General features: G+C 29.9%; 1 protein-coding gene across 9 annotated transcripts in view; it reads left to right on the forward strand.

Moving 5' to 3' along the window:
• per (period circadian regulator) overlaps window positions 1–15,923 on the forward strand; it is an 86,211-nt gene that overhangs the window by 13,815 nt on the left and 56,473 nt on the right. For all 9 annotated transcript variants that reach the window (XM_085817706.1, XM_085817707.1, XM_085817699.1 and 6 more), the window contains 7 exons: window positions 515–666; window positions 2,240–2,331; window positions 3,398–3,484; window positions 3,602–3,713; window positions 5,618–5,660; window positions 7,045–7,220; window positions 9,937–10,015. In XM_085817706.1, coding sequence (XP_085673832.1) covers window positions 585–666; window positions 2,240–2,331; window positions 3,398–3,484; window positions 3,602–3,713; window positions 5,618–5,660; window positions 7,045–7,220; window positions 9,937–10,015 — 671 coding nt within the window. In that variant the 5' untranslated portion in view covers window positions 515–584. The remainder of the gene's footprint in view (window positions 1–514; window positions 667–2,239; window positions 2,332–3,397; window positions 3,485–3,601; window positions 3,714–5,617; window positions 5,661–7,044; window positions 7,221–9,936; window positions 10,016–15,923) is intronic.

Consider the following 15,923-nt stretch of genomic DNA (forward strand, 5'->3'; position numbering starts at 1 on the left):
CCTAATTTGGATAAAATAATCACAAGTGAATATTTGAAATTGAATACAAATAAAATGTTTGCAAAGCTATCAATGTATTACCTGCATGCAGAGCTGTCATGACCCCGTTTTCACTGACTAGGACTTATATTTATTTAAAATAAAAATAATGAAACAAAGTGTATAACATGCCATTTTAAATTAAAAATTTTTATTAAATTTCTACGTTGGAGGAGTGTTTCCCCTTCCACCACATTCTGACAAACAATAGGGGCACTACAAAAATAGTTGTATAAGTACTGTTGTACCTGCCCACATAATGCAGTGTAAAAAATGTTTTTATCCCCAGTTAAAAATATTTGCTTATCTCTGCTTAGAGTAAGCCTGACTGAAGTTCGGTATACTGGTTAGTACACAAGTATTGAATTTTACTGTTCTTGTTTTGAATAGAAGGAAAATGCTTATCTTTGTATGCAAATTGATGTGTTAAATGTCTTCTTACTGAAATTTGAAATTGTTCTTTCTTTATTTTCAGTTCTTCTCATAGCAGGAAAGAGATATATTTGGAAAGTACTGAAAATAATGAGAATAAACATCATCGGGAAATGAAATCATTTATAAACATTGAAGATGGCAGTAACTTAACTGAAATTTCACCAGTATTAACATGTATTAGAACTCTCAATGGTTAGTTTATTATACTTAAAATGTTTTTGCAAGATATTTTATATAAGTGATGTTTCTCTAGACTTATATTTTAGGGAGTATAAATCTAATAGAAGTTAAGATTTCTACTAGTAAAATATTTGGTACATTTTCTCTTATCAGGACCAGATTTAGATATCGGCAAATGTTTAGTGATAATGCCAAATGTAACACTTATATGGACATGTTAGTTCTTTCTTATTATATTTTTATTTGAATTGTAAGTGATAATGCCAAATGTAACACTTATATGGACATGTTAGTTCTTTCTTATTATATTTTTATTTGAATTGTAATAATCTTTTATTTTTGTATAAACGATCTCACTGATTTCTGTTAATTGGATGAGTCTGGTCCTAATAACAAAAAAGTACCAAATATTTTGTAAATAATTAAAATGGAAGTGAGTGCTACAAATAGGATGAAGTAATGGTAGGCAATTAGCTAGGAAAATTGTGTAAAAATAATTATTGAAATTTTTTGTTTCCTTAAAATAGTATTAAAAGAGCATGATTTTTAAATTCTTTGTATTAAATGATTTTTTGCATCAATACTTTCCCATTTTTTAGTTAGAATTTCGCCTAATTCATGAAGTCTTAAATTATTATTTAGCGAAATTAACATAAAAAGCTGTCCTAAGAGTTTTCAGTTTTGTCATTCTTCATCCCTAGTAAATATTGCATGGTTTTCTGAAGAAGCTGTATGAGGTTTTCGAGAATTTTAAGTTTTAAACAGGACTGTCTCTTTTAATTACTTTAACTGAGACTAATCACTTTAATATGTATTTTTTACTTTTTCTTATTTGCTTTTTTACATAAGTTCTTTTCATGTGTTCACAGGCCTTTTTCAATTTTTTATATCATATTCTTAAGGCAATTTTTTATAACTTTTTATAAGAATATAAAATATGTTTCACAATTCCTATTTTTGTGTTGGAGAGCTAAGGCAAGTAGGGAAAAGAAGACAGCTCAATGAAACTCTTAATTCTACTAATTTGTTGACCAACTGATTAAGTACTATGCTTCCGAGTCTCGATGAATTAGTCGGAACTAAACTTGCTTTAGCTATGTAATTAATCGACCAGGTATGGAGTTTCATAACACTTTTCCATTGTCAAGTTCTGTTATGAAGCTCCAAACAAGGAAGATTAATACTTGCAATTTTACTTTCTTAATTTTTAAGTGCTGCAATTTAAGATCAATATAAGTCTTAGTATCTTAGGTTTTTACTTATACTATTTTCATGTATTACAAAACTTGGTGGAATTCATGTCTTCTTTTTGATGAGTTGGATACACATCTAACTTTTATACTTTTCTCCCAAAATAATATAATCTTTTTTACTGCATATTATTGAGATTTAAATTTGATTAAAAAAATAAACCACAACAAAGTCATTCATGTAGTTTGGTAATCAAGATCTACATACTACCAGAAGGCAATTTTATAGTTATTTGTTTTATTTATGGAAAAACTGTTTGATTGTTTTATAATATATTAAAAAAAGGGTTTTCTTATTGAAAGTGTTATCGATGTATGACAATTATATTTTCCAGAATCTGAAGCTTTTTGGGATGGTGCAAAATCATGCAATTTTAAAAGTGTATCTTTAAAACAACTGAAATCTGAAACAGATGTCCCGAAGGAGGTAAGTGCATTAATATTTTATCCTTTTATCACAAAATATCACATTTCTAATTATGTTTGTAATGTATGGAATTTTAAAGTAATTTTGCATTCCATTAAAAACATGCATTTTTCTTTTACTGAAATTGCACTCAGCATTTCCATGTGTTATGAAAAAGAAGTAATATTTATATTAACATCACAGATAAAATTCAATACATGAGCATATTTGTTTCAAAATTTAATAATGGAGGCAAATTCTAACAAAGAAGTATTATTTCTGAGTTGTATAGGTAAGTGCTTTTTAGGAATAATGAATAAATAACATTGAACACCCAAGGAAAAGTTCATTTTTCTTATGTAAGACTTCTATACAATTGAATGGTTAAGAAATAATGTTTACAAAGTAAATATTGCAGGATTGAATGTGAATTAATTTCAAATATAAACAGAAGTATGCTTTGCTTATTGCTAAATTAAAGAAAAATTAAAAGAAATTCAGCACATAAGACTTTTAAAAGAAGGAAAGTATTAATAGAATATTTATTTATATCAGGATAACTAATAATTCTAGTTATTATATATGCCTTTAAAAATATTATGCTTTTAAAAATGAGATAAGTTTTAATAATTTAAAAGAGAAGTAAATACAAAAATCGTAAATAATTTGTGGTAAGTTAGTTTGATTTCAGTTGGGGATAAAGTGAAATTGCTGTTTTAAAAACATATATATTGTTATTAAAATCAGTTGTTTTTTTAAACACGTAAAATGCTAGGAATGTATGCAGAAAATTTTTTCATGAAGCATAAATAAAACCAGCCATAGCTACTTTTGAAAGTATTTTACATTGCTGAGATCAGTATTTATTTTAGTTAAATGTTAGGAAGAGACAAAGTGATATTTTTTACCTTAAAACCCGTGCAGATTTCAGACTATGCATTATCTCAGTATTGGCAATAATGCAAAATAGCAAAGGATTCATATTTTAATGATAACTTCTAAACTTTCCTTCAGGGTTTTGTAACTTGTTTAGACTAGAAGATGTTTGTGCTGCATGCTATATAAGTAATGTTTTAATTTCTTTCAGGATGGGTTTTATTTTGCGGTTTCTTTGCGGGATGGATCATGTCTTTGTACATCCAGTGCTATTACAGATCATCTTGGATATCCAAAGGTAAATATATTTATAAATAATAAATCTTTGTAGGAAATTATTTCTTTTTAATGTGAAAACTTGTTTTATCATGCTTTATATAATTTAATTTGTGCACTTTTCATTATGTCTTTTTAGGATATGTTTGTTGGCCAGTGTATAATGAATTTCTTGTATCATAAAGACCATATTACTTTTGCAAATCACCTTACTCAGGGGCTCAATGCTTGTTTTATTCAAGGAAAGAGATGTAAGTGTTAATAATGAAATTAAAATTCTGTCTTCATTTATTATGTGTGTTATTATTTTACACTTACAATTTTGACATTAGGATTCAGACTTTTGATTTTTTTACACTTACAATTTTGAGGTTAGGATTCAGACTTTTGATTTTTAGTCAGATAACTTAATAGTATATTTTTGTGTGTTTTATTGAAGATGGCATTAAAATCATTTAACTAAAAATCTAAAAGTTAAATAAAAAAAATGTGTGAGAAGTGGGAAATTTGTGAATTTGCTTTGTACTCGTGTAAAAATTTAATCTTTGTTAAATCTAAAAATTAAAAAAATACACTAAAATTCTTTAAAATAATCGTAGAAATTCATTCTGTTTTAAAACACACACATGCAACAAAAAATAAATAAATGAAAAGAAAAAAACTCTCTTACTGTATTTATATACGATTTACAGTTTTTGATCAGGATAACTGCTTGTGTTACAGGATAACAGATAATTTATGAGTTTGAGTCCAGTTCGATACATTCAGTTTATTTATTTTTGTTCTGTTAATATTTAAAATGAATGAATGAAATAAAATATTTTAATGAAATCTGAGTAGTTCCTTAATAATTTTATCTGAGTTAATGATTAATTTTCAAAAACAGTTTTGTAGAAAATTCACTTTTTAATATTTAATTAAAAGTTAGCATACCATTTGTCTTTAAGAATTACATACTCCTTTTTTGGTACTGTCGCATTATCTGGCCAACTGTCTGTCAAAGTTGCCAATCATTGACAATTAATTTTTCACAAATGAAAAAGAGTATCCATTTTAAAAAATGGTGCCACACTGAAAATTATATAATGAACCAGTAAAATTACATAAAGCATACATTAGTAATGAAACAATGAAAATTTCTAAAAAAACTTTTTCTCTTTCTTTCTTCTGTCTGTGTGCGCAGCAATTTGTTTTAACTTAAAATCAGAATTTTACTTATATGGAGAAAATTATTATCACAGTCATCCGAGAACTGTTCATAAAATATTTTTCAGCTGCAAGATTTCTGTAATAATGTAACATAGGAGATAAGTAAGAGCTAAAGACATCATTTCATATGTATTTTATCGCTTTAACAATAATAATGAAAATCAATCCAGAGCGTACTTACATATTTACAGCCAGTGGATACTGTTCAGCAATCTGCTTTAAAATCAGTTCAAAATGGCGTTTTCATTTTCCTAGACATTTTCTCCAAATGAATTAATTCCCGAAGATAACATGGACATTTCGATCATTTTTAAAATACATTTTCATTGGATGTGCATTTTCACACTCTGCTAGGCAAAATGCCATATTTCTGAAAAAATTCAACAAATTTTTTTTTTTTTTTAGCAGACACAGTTGCTTTATGATTTATTAAAAAAATAGGGGGGACACTAATTGCAAGCAGAAACTGCAAACATATCTCAGAATTCGAGAATGGGATGCATATAGTAGATTGCCAGATAAAGTTTATTGTCATAAAATTTCTGCATTGTCTGCCTATGGGATCGTTGTCCGGTGATTCTTGTCATGGTTGGGTAAATATAGTGATAGTACCTCCTTTTTTTAGTGATGGTATTTGATAAGCTAATTCAAGTAACTGGTGCATTAAGCAAATAATTTTATTTTAAAACATGGGATTTGTCTCCAATTTTTCACTTAAGTCATTGGTTATTATTATACATTGTACTTTTCAGTTTGTTAGTATTATCTTTTTTCTCTCTATTTACTGAATTAGCGTGATGTCATTGTTTTACCAGGTCTTCTACTAACATTTGATAGTTGGTAGATAGAAAATGATTATTATAACTCAAATTGATTACAACAGTAATTTTATAAAAAACGTAGTCTTGAGCAGTCTAATATAATGTGCATATTTTTATTTTTGTAGATGACTCTCATTTGGTGCTCAACACATTTTTTTGCCGTTTGAGGTGAGCAAGATTTTTTTTTTAATCTTCTCAACAATATGAACAATGAATGAATTTATGTAGGTAATCATAATAAAATGCAGTTAACAGTTATCCTAACTGCATCCTGTGGTTTACTAGTTTTTATAAGTTTTATTGGGGTTTTCTGTTTAAACATCCAAATGTTTAAGTCAAACAACAAAAATCAGCATTATATTTTCAAATTTTCACAGGACTAGTTTTGATGGTTTTACCAAACCACATCCTCAGCTGCAAAAATGCAAATGAACAAGATAGGATATAATGATTAGATAAAATAAGAAAGCCTAGACAGAAAATAAGCTAGTGGTGCCATCTGCTGATGGGAGAATAAATGCCATCTGTCGTTTATTCTCCCATCAATAAAATTCTGAGTTTCATACTCAAGGACCCCATTCCGGATATGAATTCCTGGGGTAATTTATAGGATTTCTTGCCAGTGTGGTTTAATTTACATTGGCCAAACTAAGACAGCCCGAAAATTTCACATCAAGGAACGTGAGGCATATGTTAGAAAAAAGGAAACACAGAAGTCTTCTGTTGCCGAACATTGTTGGTCTGAAAATCACGCTTTCAATTTTTCTGCTGCCAAAATTATTCAAAAAACATCCTGGATTTTCTAGAGGCATTTCACATTAAAAAAAAAAAAAAAATCTTTCTGTTCTAGTTAACGATCCTAATTCCAATCCATCTTTGCCTTCGGCCTTTAAAGAAATTATGTTGTAGTTTTGGTTTCATGAACAGATGGCACCACTAGCTTATTTTCTGTCAAGGCTTTCTTATCTTATCTGATCATTGTATCCTATCTCATTCATTTGCGCTTTTGCAGCTGAGGATGGTGGTTCGGTAAAACCATCGAAACTAGTCCTGTGAAAATTTGAAAATATAATGCTGATTTTTGTTGTTTGACTTTTGAATTAGCATTTGTTCGCCGTATTATTGTGTCTTAATTATCCAAATGTTTCTTAAACTTTGGACATTTGAATGATGAGAAAACTGCTCATTCTTTATCTTGTAGGTAAATAAGCAGTGACTGACTGTTGAAATTTTCAAACTGATTTATAAAATCCTCTTTCCTCAGTCAAAGAATTCCTGTATGATTGACATTATAATATTTCCTCCTCCTTGAGTAAGGCATTGCAACATTTCCTCCTCCCTGAATATATAAGGCATATCAGTATTTCCTCTTCCCTGAATATATAAGGCATTGCAATATTTCCTTATTCCAGTATATGGCTTTGCAGTATTTCCTCCTCCCGGAATGTTCTTTTTTTAGGAAAAATTATTTCTCTTCTTTTTTTTGGGGGGGGGGGTTGTATATATTTTAAAATGTATTGTGACATTTCAATTAGAAAACCTTTTTTTCCAGGGTATACCAAAGTTTGAAATTTGGATATGCTGTATCTGAGAAAAAAGTGCAATATAAGCCTTTCAAAATTACTTTGCATATAAATGAATTAATAGTGGATGATATGTGTGTTGAAAAGCAATCAGGCATTCTGTGTGTGAAAGCAACAGCAACAAATGTTTCATCTGCTTATACAGGTAAATTTTTTGTGCTTGGTCACTTTTTAATATTTTTGCATATCCTTATTCCATATTTTTATATAGCTTTATTCAGCTGAATTATAAAAAGTTACAAAAGAAATACATTATCTAGTTTTTAATTTTAAAACAAAGAATGCTTTTTTCTGTTTTATTTAAAAAAATTCAGAAGCCCTTTACTTGCACATAAGATAATACAGAATGATTTTATTTTTCAATTTACTCATACAGTGAGACAAATAGTACATAAAATGAAAGGAAGGCTATTAATTACTTTGAGTTTTCGTACAACTCCTTTTAGTTAAGTGATTAATGAAAAAAACTTTTATATTCATGCCATACTTGCTCCAGCATATCTTTTATTATTGTTTTTGCAGTAACAGCAGTGTAAGTTTTCTGATAGCTTAAGCCTATTAATCATTGTAGCTAAGAGCAACAGATTATAAATGTCTTGACAAAGTAACACGATTTAAAATTTGATATCTAGAGGGCTAACTGTGAAAGCCAAATCCTTGAGTCTACTGTGAACACATCATTAAGAAAACATGATCAATAACATTTTGAAAGTTATTCTAAAATTTGGAGATTTTTAATTTGGAAAATATTAAATTAACATGCAATAGAATGTTAATTTAATAATTTCTAATTTGGAATTACTTTGTGTTATTTTTATAATTGTACGTTATATTTTCTTTTTATAAAACATGGATTTATGAAATTTTGCCTGAAATATATGTTAATTATTTATAAATGAGTTCAAAAGAGACATGCAAAATTATTCATGTTTTTTAGCAAGTGATTTGTGTTGCATATATGAATTTTTAATTTATGCATTACAAATCTACCCACTGATATCTGGTAATATTAGTTCTGTTTCCAATTAGCCTACAATTAGCTAAGTGAACTGCTGAATCGTATTGGCTTCATCTAGATTCAGATTCCAGTGAGTAGGCTTGTTTATGTGGGAGTTTTAATGGTTTTTGGCATGTGTGACAAGAATACGAGCTAGTTTCCCTTAGATCTTTCATGAAGGCATCCCTCCCTTCAAGCACACAGCACTTGGATGCTTTTACCGTAATCCAAATCCAATTTATATCCTATTACTGAAGTTTAAATGCTTTGTGAAGATCTGTCAAAAAATAACAAAAGGTAATTACAGGCACAGATGATAAAGATGCTAAAACAGATTTATTTAATTTGCATTATGTTAAAATATGAATGGTACTTTTGGCTTATTTTCATTTCTTGCATATTATTAACTAACTAAGTGTGCAAAAAGGGAAAAGACACTTGAAAATGCACTTTGCTGTTTAAGTTTTATCATCCGTATGTACATTAATTAGAAAGGCATTTGAACTATATTCGTATATGGAAGGTATATGCATATTTTGAATGATTTTAATATAGCAGAACAATTAATTGTATTATTATTATATTTTAATTCTGAATATAGTCGTCCTTTTTTCTTAACTCCTAGTCTGTATCTTAATTCTGTGACAAAAGAGCATTTGTTAACTTTAATATAAGAATTTTTTCCTACTCTCTTGTATTGCTTTCCACAGTTTGTATATGCTAACCAAAGATAATAGCCAAATTGACCTTTTTTAACAATTGGAGAAGGTACATTAGATCTGCATCAGTGGGTTTACCTGGAATGTATGAGAAAGGTTGCACTTTATACCAGTCTTCTTTTCTTTCTCATTTTTCTAGAATAGCAGGGGAAAATGCTGTGTGACTTGTAACTTTGCATTGGTGTTTGCTACCTTTACTTCCTTTGTAAAGAAATTATATATATATATATATATATATATATATATATATATATATATATATATATATATATATATATATTTTTAAAGTTTGGTGGGTCAAAATGTTGTTTTAATAATATTTTACATTTATTTTTTTTATATATTTTTAAATCTTACTTTTAAAGAATATTTTTGGTTTTAAATTTAATTTTTTTTTTCTCTGTGATAAAATAAGCTATAAACTTTTCATTGAAACTTTCTGTAAACTTTTGAAGTCAAGTTTTTTGCCCTCTTTCATAACACAAATTGATTGCCTTATGTTAGTCATCCAAACATAGCCTTATTTCATTTACAGTTATAACAAATTTCCAGTTTCTACTGTTAAAGAAAACTGCTCCTATGTTCTGTCACATGTCTCAAGTGATGATTATGAATGTAGCTTTTTGTCTTTTTAAAATTAATAAACCTATTATTTTATTCATGGTGGGGCCATTTTAGAATTTGATCATAATGCCCATTTAGTTTAATGGGTCTTGCTTTAGAACTATATATTTAATTTTTGAAATGGTCTTCATAGCATGTACCTTTGGACACATATGGCATTTTTTTCATAGTAGAGAGCTGTAGTTGTCATTATTCCCCCCTTGCTGTAATTTATGATACTCTTAAATATCTTGATTCCAAGATTATTACTTCATTTTTGTGTCGAAAAACAGTACCTGAAAAGTTATTTTCCTATGGAAAGCAAAATCCTTCTTTCTTACTAAAGTGTGAAAGCTGTTGCTGAGTAATTTTGTGATGCTTCATTAATTTCAGTTGTTTGTTAATTCACAGTTAAAAAAAAACAAAAAAACTTACAAATAACCTCTGTATTAAAGTTAATATATAGTGTGTTAGCATAAACTGTACTTATTCTAAAATACAAGTTCTGATTACATATGAAGCTGTATAAATTTATCTTACAGTACCTGAAGAAATACCAGCTATGACTTCATTTTCAACACGACACACTGCTTCCTGCCATTTCAGTCATGTTGACGCAAGGTATTGTCATCCATTATTCTGCGGTATTTAACACATTTCTTGTAATTACTGTAATTTATTGTAATTGTGTATGAATGAAGCTGAAAGGGTCATCAGTGACCGAGTGTATAATTTGATCGTAGTAGTTAGACTGGCTACATGAATGTTATATTCCCATTTATGATGTGAAAAGCCATCAGTTTTCCATAGAAGTCCTCTATAAAGGTATATTTTCCCATTAAACAGATATGTCATGTGCCTTGACAAAATTAATAAAAAAATTTAAATATATGAAAATATCATGGGCAAAAAATGTTAAAAAATCAAAATATTTCAAACACAACAATGAAAAAATTTTAAAATGCCATTGGCATAAGATGCAAGATCCTAGGGAAAATAACATTACAGGTGTAATCTTAGTAATTTAAATGGTTCAAGAGAAAATTTAAATTATAATTATTAGTAATTAGGTTACTTTATGATTATCAGCATCACCAGTTTTAGCTTGTAGTAGAATTACTGTGTTTTTTAAATATCTTTGAGTACATACGGATATGCATGTTTTGTATTTAACTGACATTTCAGTGAATTGCTACAAGAATGTAAATATCAGCCTTACAAATTTTTGTTTTCCTCATAAATTTCATGTTTGTTAAAAAAATATTGTTATTTTATGAATATAACGATACTTTGGAACCAAAATGAACCAAGCCTTTTCCCGTCAATTTGTAAAATCAGCAATGAGTTGGCAATTTTTAGTGGAGGTGAACTTTTACTACTTTTGAAGAACATTTGGGAACACATTCTAAAAAGGGACAAATTGATGTTATGAATTTTAGAAGGAATGGGTTATATGGGAAAGGTATTTTATTTTCTTGCATTTCCATTTTTATGTACATCAGAATTCTAATAATTTGTTGACAGCTATAATCTGTGCTCATTTGTAGATGGCAACAAACTGAATTTTGATTTTCAGAAAATTCAGGAAGGTAAATTTTTCAGCAATTTTCCCTTATTTGTGTAGGCCAATGAATTTTTTAATAAAAATAAACTATATTTATGGAAAGTTTAATTTAAAAAGTGAACTAATTTGGTGGTTGGAGTTAATTAGCATTTTCTACAAGCACATCAGTACACTTTTTTAATAGATATGGGTTTTGAATCTTTAAATAAATCCCAACTTTCGGGTGTATATTCTGCTTTCAATTAAAATTTAAAATATATACCGTATTTGACGGCCTACAAGACGCACTTTTTTTTCCTAAATTTAGTCTCAAAAAAGTTACCTGCGTCTTATACGTGAAGGACACAGGTTAACTTTCAATACTGAATGCTATTTTTAGCCCAGATAAAGGTCTAGACACACATAATTTTTTCTACATCCGCCATAATTATTTTGCTCAAGCGTGAAATATCTGTTGTCAAAAAGCGCCAAAGCTCGAAGCTGATATCGAAGTTCGAACAGGTTCGACGGTCACATTATGTCTATGAAGCCTTTCCTTCTTTACATAGATTTTCCTTGACTCAGCCGACACACGTGTCGGTATCGGTGCTTAAAACTATTTGTTTTAAAAAAATACCCCGGAGACTACAGGAAACAAGAGATTAAGCTATACAATTCAGTATAAAGTAGGAGTGTTAAACTACACCAAAGTGCATGGAAACAGAGCAGCAGCAATGCATTTCGGTCCACTACCTACCAAAAAAATGATACATACTTGGCAACTGGAGGAAGATCAACTGAAAACTGCTAAAAAACAAAAACATAACCTTCGATGCCCAGCTCCATCTTGGCGTGAACTTGAAAATACCGTAAAAATGTGGGTGGTAGATAAGAGGAAATATGGGATAAGTGTTTCAACCAAAATGATAATCAATGAGGCAAAAGGATTTGCAGAAAAACATGGGAAGCAGAACTTTTCAGGGTCTGAGGGCTGGTGCTACAGGTTCATGAAAAGGCAAGGCTTATCAATGCGCACAAAAACAACTATTGCACAGAAAATGCCAGGAGATTAAGAAAAAATACTAGCATGTCATAGGTTTGTTACAAATGCACGCAAGAAAACTTCTCTTGAGCTCGGTCAAATAGGAAATATGGATGAAATTCCACTCACATTTGATGTACCATCCAACAAGACTATGAAGGGTCTAAATCAATACCCATAAAAACCACAGGTCATGAAAAAACCTGATATATGGTAGTTCTAACATGTTGTGCTGATGGCACAAAACTACCATCGTTTTTCATATTCAAAAGAAAAACTCATCCAAAAGAAAAACTTTGAACGGGTGTAATTGTTCATGTCCATCTGAAAGGCTGGATGGACGAAGCTCAAATGAAACTGTGGTTACAGAAGGTATGGGCGAGGCGACCTGGTGGACTCTTAAGAAAACCCTCTCTTTTGATTTTGAATCAATTTAGCGCCCATAGAACTGAAACCATAAAGAATAAAGTGAGAGAATTAAAAACCCAGATAGCTGTTATTCCTGGTGGACTGACTAGCTAATTGCAGCCTTTAGATGTATCGGTGAATCATTTAAGGAAAAAGTGCGAGAACGATGAACAAGTGGATAGGAGAGCCACATCACGCCATCACACCCTCAGGTAGAATGAAGCGGCCCTCTATTTCCCAAGTGTGCGAGTGGGTAAGAAAAATCTTGGGAGGATGTACAGGCTGAAGTAATTGTTAAGCCCTTTTAAGAAGTGCGGAACGAGTAATGCTCTTGACGGAATAGAAGATGACGCATTATTCGAAGAAGGTGATACTAGCGATGACGGAAATAGTAGTGATGACGATATTCTCGTTTTCGATAAAGATGATAGTGAAAAGGATTTTTATGGTTTTGAAAGTGATTAAAGTCTAATTTCATGATAGGCAACGTTTTCTTTGAATCTGTGTTTTTTGTTGTTTCTGCTTTATTTTGTATTATGTTTGATTGCTTGTCGTTTATTCATTTATTCATTATTGAAATTTACGTATCATGTTCAAAATAGCTTGCCGTTTGTTAATTTTCCTTAACAAAAATATGTTTGGTAATTACATTCAGTGATTGTTTATTTGGCTTTTACGAAACGTGAGAACTAAAAGAAACCACATTTTAAGTTATTGTGGTACCGCGATGTTGCGCGAACTATTGAAACTTTTTTCCTTGTTTGTGGCCTTCTAAATAAGGGTGCGTCTTATATGCCGTCAAATATGGTATATATATATAGATGTACAAAGAATTTATTTGTTCATAGCTTTTCAAATGCTAAGCTTGAACTGAAAGGGACTTCATAGCTATTTTGTGTACATTTGATGCTATGAGCAAGTTTGTGTACATCAGTTTCGAATAGGAATAGATTCTAAAAAATAACATTGATAAAGAATTGCTGTTAAAATGAGGAAACTTGGTAAAGAAAATGGGCCTGAAAAGCAGAGAAATTTTCTTTCATTTAATTCAAAATTTCTATTTTAATATTTTTTGTTAATTCCTAGTAATAGCATTAATCCATTGTATATACACAGAATGTAACAAAATAGCATAGGCTTTCAATATAGGGAATGCCCTGCTGTTAGATTTTCATGAACAGCACATTTATTTTCTAATTTATGAGCATAAAACTTGTTTTGAAAGTAATTTTTTAATGTAAAATTAATGTAATGTCAGTGCATTTTTACAAGTGTTCTTTTTTGCCTAAAAAAACCATTTTTTCTTGTCACTCCGTTTTTCTGTTTTTTTTTTTTTCATATTACTGTATTTGCAAATATATATATAATATATATAATAAAATGCGATCATATACAGTCAAAAGCCTTTAATCCCGACTCGTCGGGACTTCGGCGATTCCAGATTATCGGTTTCTCCGGATTATAGATCATCAGTTTAAATCTCGTAAGATGGCATGCAGAAATTATAAAAGTAAAAGTATGAAACAGTAATTTATGAAATAAAGAGCAATTATGATCTAAAGGGTATCAAAATTTACAAAAAAAAAGCATAATATTTGTTTACTTTATTAAACATTTCTTTTAACGCGCACATGCGTAAAGCATACATTATGCATAGTCGAAATTAGAAAATTGCAACCAGAAAACAATTTGATGTGTATTCGTGATATTTGTAATGACGAGGAATTTGATTTAAATCATATCAAAGACGGAGTCGAGATGAAATACTACATTTAGTAAGAAATTATAATCCAAATAAAATAAAAACATCTGCCCTGAAGATAAGGATAGTGCTGACAGATCAACTTCCAGTTCACTGCAAGCCGCGATGGCCCCCCTCCCCCCCTCGCCGCCGCAGAACAGCGTGAAATTGATAAACAGATTTCGGAATGGTTAGAGAAACAAAGGATATGCCTTTATCCATTTTTTGCAGCAATTCCACTTTTTGTTTGATGGACATCGAAACACGCTATCGCTTTGTAGATCCTTCGGCAGCTCCAGAATCGGAAATCCTTTTTGACATAATCGAAAGTTCAAGTTTACTTTTATAAAATTGCTCGAACAGTCTGCAGAAAATAATAAGCCGGATCCAAGTAGAAGATTAAGGAACAACGCAATCTGCAACATTAACTGAAATAGATAATTAGATAATTTTAGCTTAGCTTATGCCGTCCATTATACATTAAACGCGCATGCGTAAACGTATTATGCCCATGCGTGAACGCATGATGTGTTGACGCATGCGCAGAAAGTTTGTAGCTTTGAGGTCCGGATTATAGATCATTCCGGATTATGGACGTCCTGATTAAATACTTTTGACTGTAGTTGTTAAGGTATTTTGAGTTATGTACAAATAATCCAAGTTCAATATAAAATTATAAAGAGAACTCGGAAAAATGTGATTTATAATTGAAAAAAATTATGTAATTTGCATACTGTTGGTTTCGCAGTAACAGCAATTTTAATTTTTTGGCAATTTGCTTTTTTTTTTTATTGTTTCTGTATTTCCACAATACTTGTATATGGAATCAATAAACTCTATAACTCTAGTATTCTGTCAGCTTTGCTATCTTTTTAAACGTCTAAATTCATATTCACATAATGAATACTGATAATGTGTTTTGAAACTTCAAAATCCTCTAGCTAAGTTTCAATGAGTACATATTCAAATACAGACTCTTGTTATGTTTTGTGAGAATTACATCGTGAAGTTTAGGTCCTTTTTCACTAACACTAGCAAGGACTTCAAAGCATGAGCTATACTAGTAAATTATTAAAGATATTGCTTATAGTTTGAATTAATCTGAGATGTGATAAACAAAGAAACTAGAGTGAAAAGTCACCATCAGCAACTATGGATTGCAGTTTTTGGATAGTCCTTAATCTCCAGACGCTGTCAAAAGGGGCCTCAAAGTCTACAAAAAGACGGAATGTCAGCATTCCTGGGCATCATGAATGGATTGTCCCAGGAAGCGACCTGTTGGCTAGTTGATTGGAATCTTCTGTAATCCGCCTGGGTTGTAGACAAAAGATTATTTATTTCAATATACCAATTAAGACTAGAAACTATCTAATCATCTGCAGGTTTATTCTTTTTATGAATTGGAGTGGTGATAGTCTTTTTTTTTTTTTTTTTTCCAAAATAGCAAGTATTCCAAAATTTCAGCTATAGTTGTATAATTTTAAAAGCACATGAAATGAATTTTTGCGTACATATTTTAGAAATCTGAATCGTTGAAAATAAATACAGCTAAAAAGAATCTAAACAGTGCAAAATGGAATGATGCTCAGATTTGTCATTGCTTCTGATCCTATGCTGATTTTGAAACCATTGGGAAACATTTTCCATGCTTAAATTTACATATTTTCCAAATTTTTTTAATAAAAATTCTCTTGTTTGGATACGTGCATAAAATATTTAATTCAAGATGTGCAAATTTTAATTTTTTTCCCAAAAAGTTTATAACAATTATTTAATAAATTTTTATTTGTAATAA

Source organism: Stegodyphus dumicola, chromosome 5 (assembly GCF_044657685.1).
Source record: "Stegodyphus dumicola isolate Sdum_Otavi_A_Nest chromosome 5, ASM4465768v1".
Lineage (NCBI taxonomy): Eukaryota > Metazoa > Arthropoda > Arachnida > Araneae > Eresidae > Stegodyphus > Stegodyphus dumicola.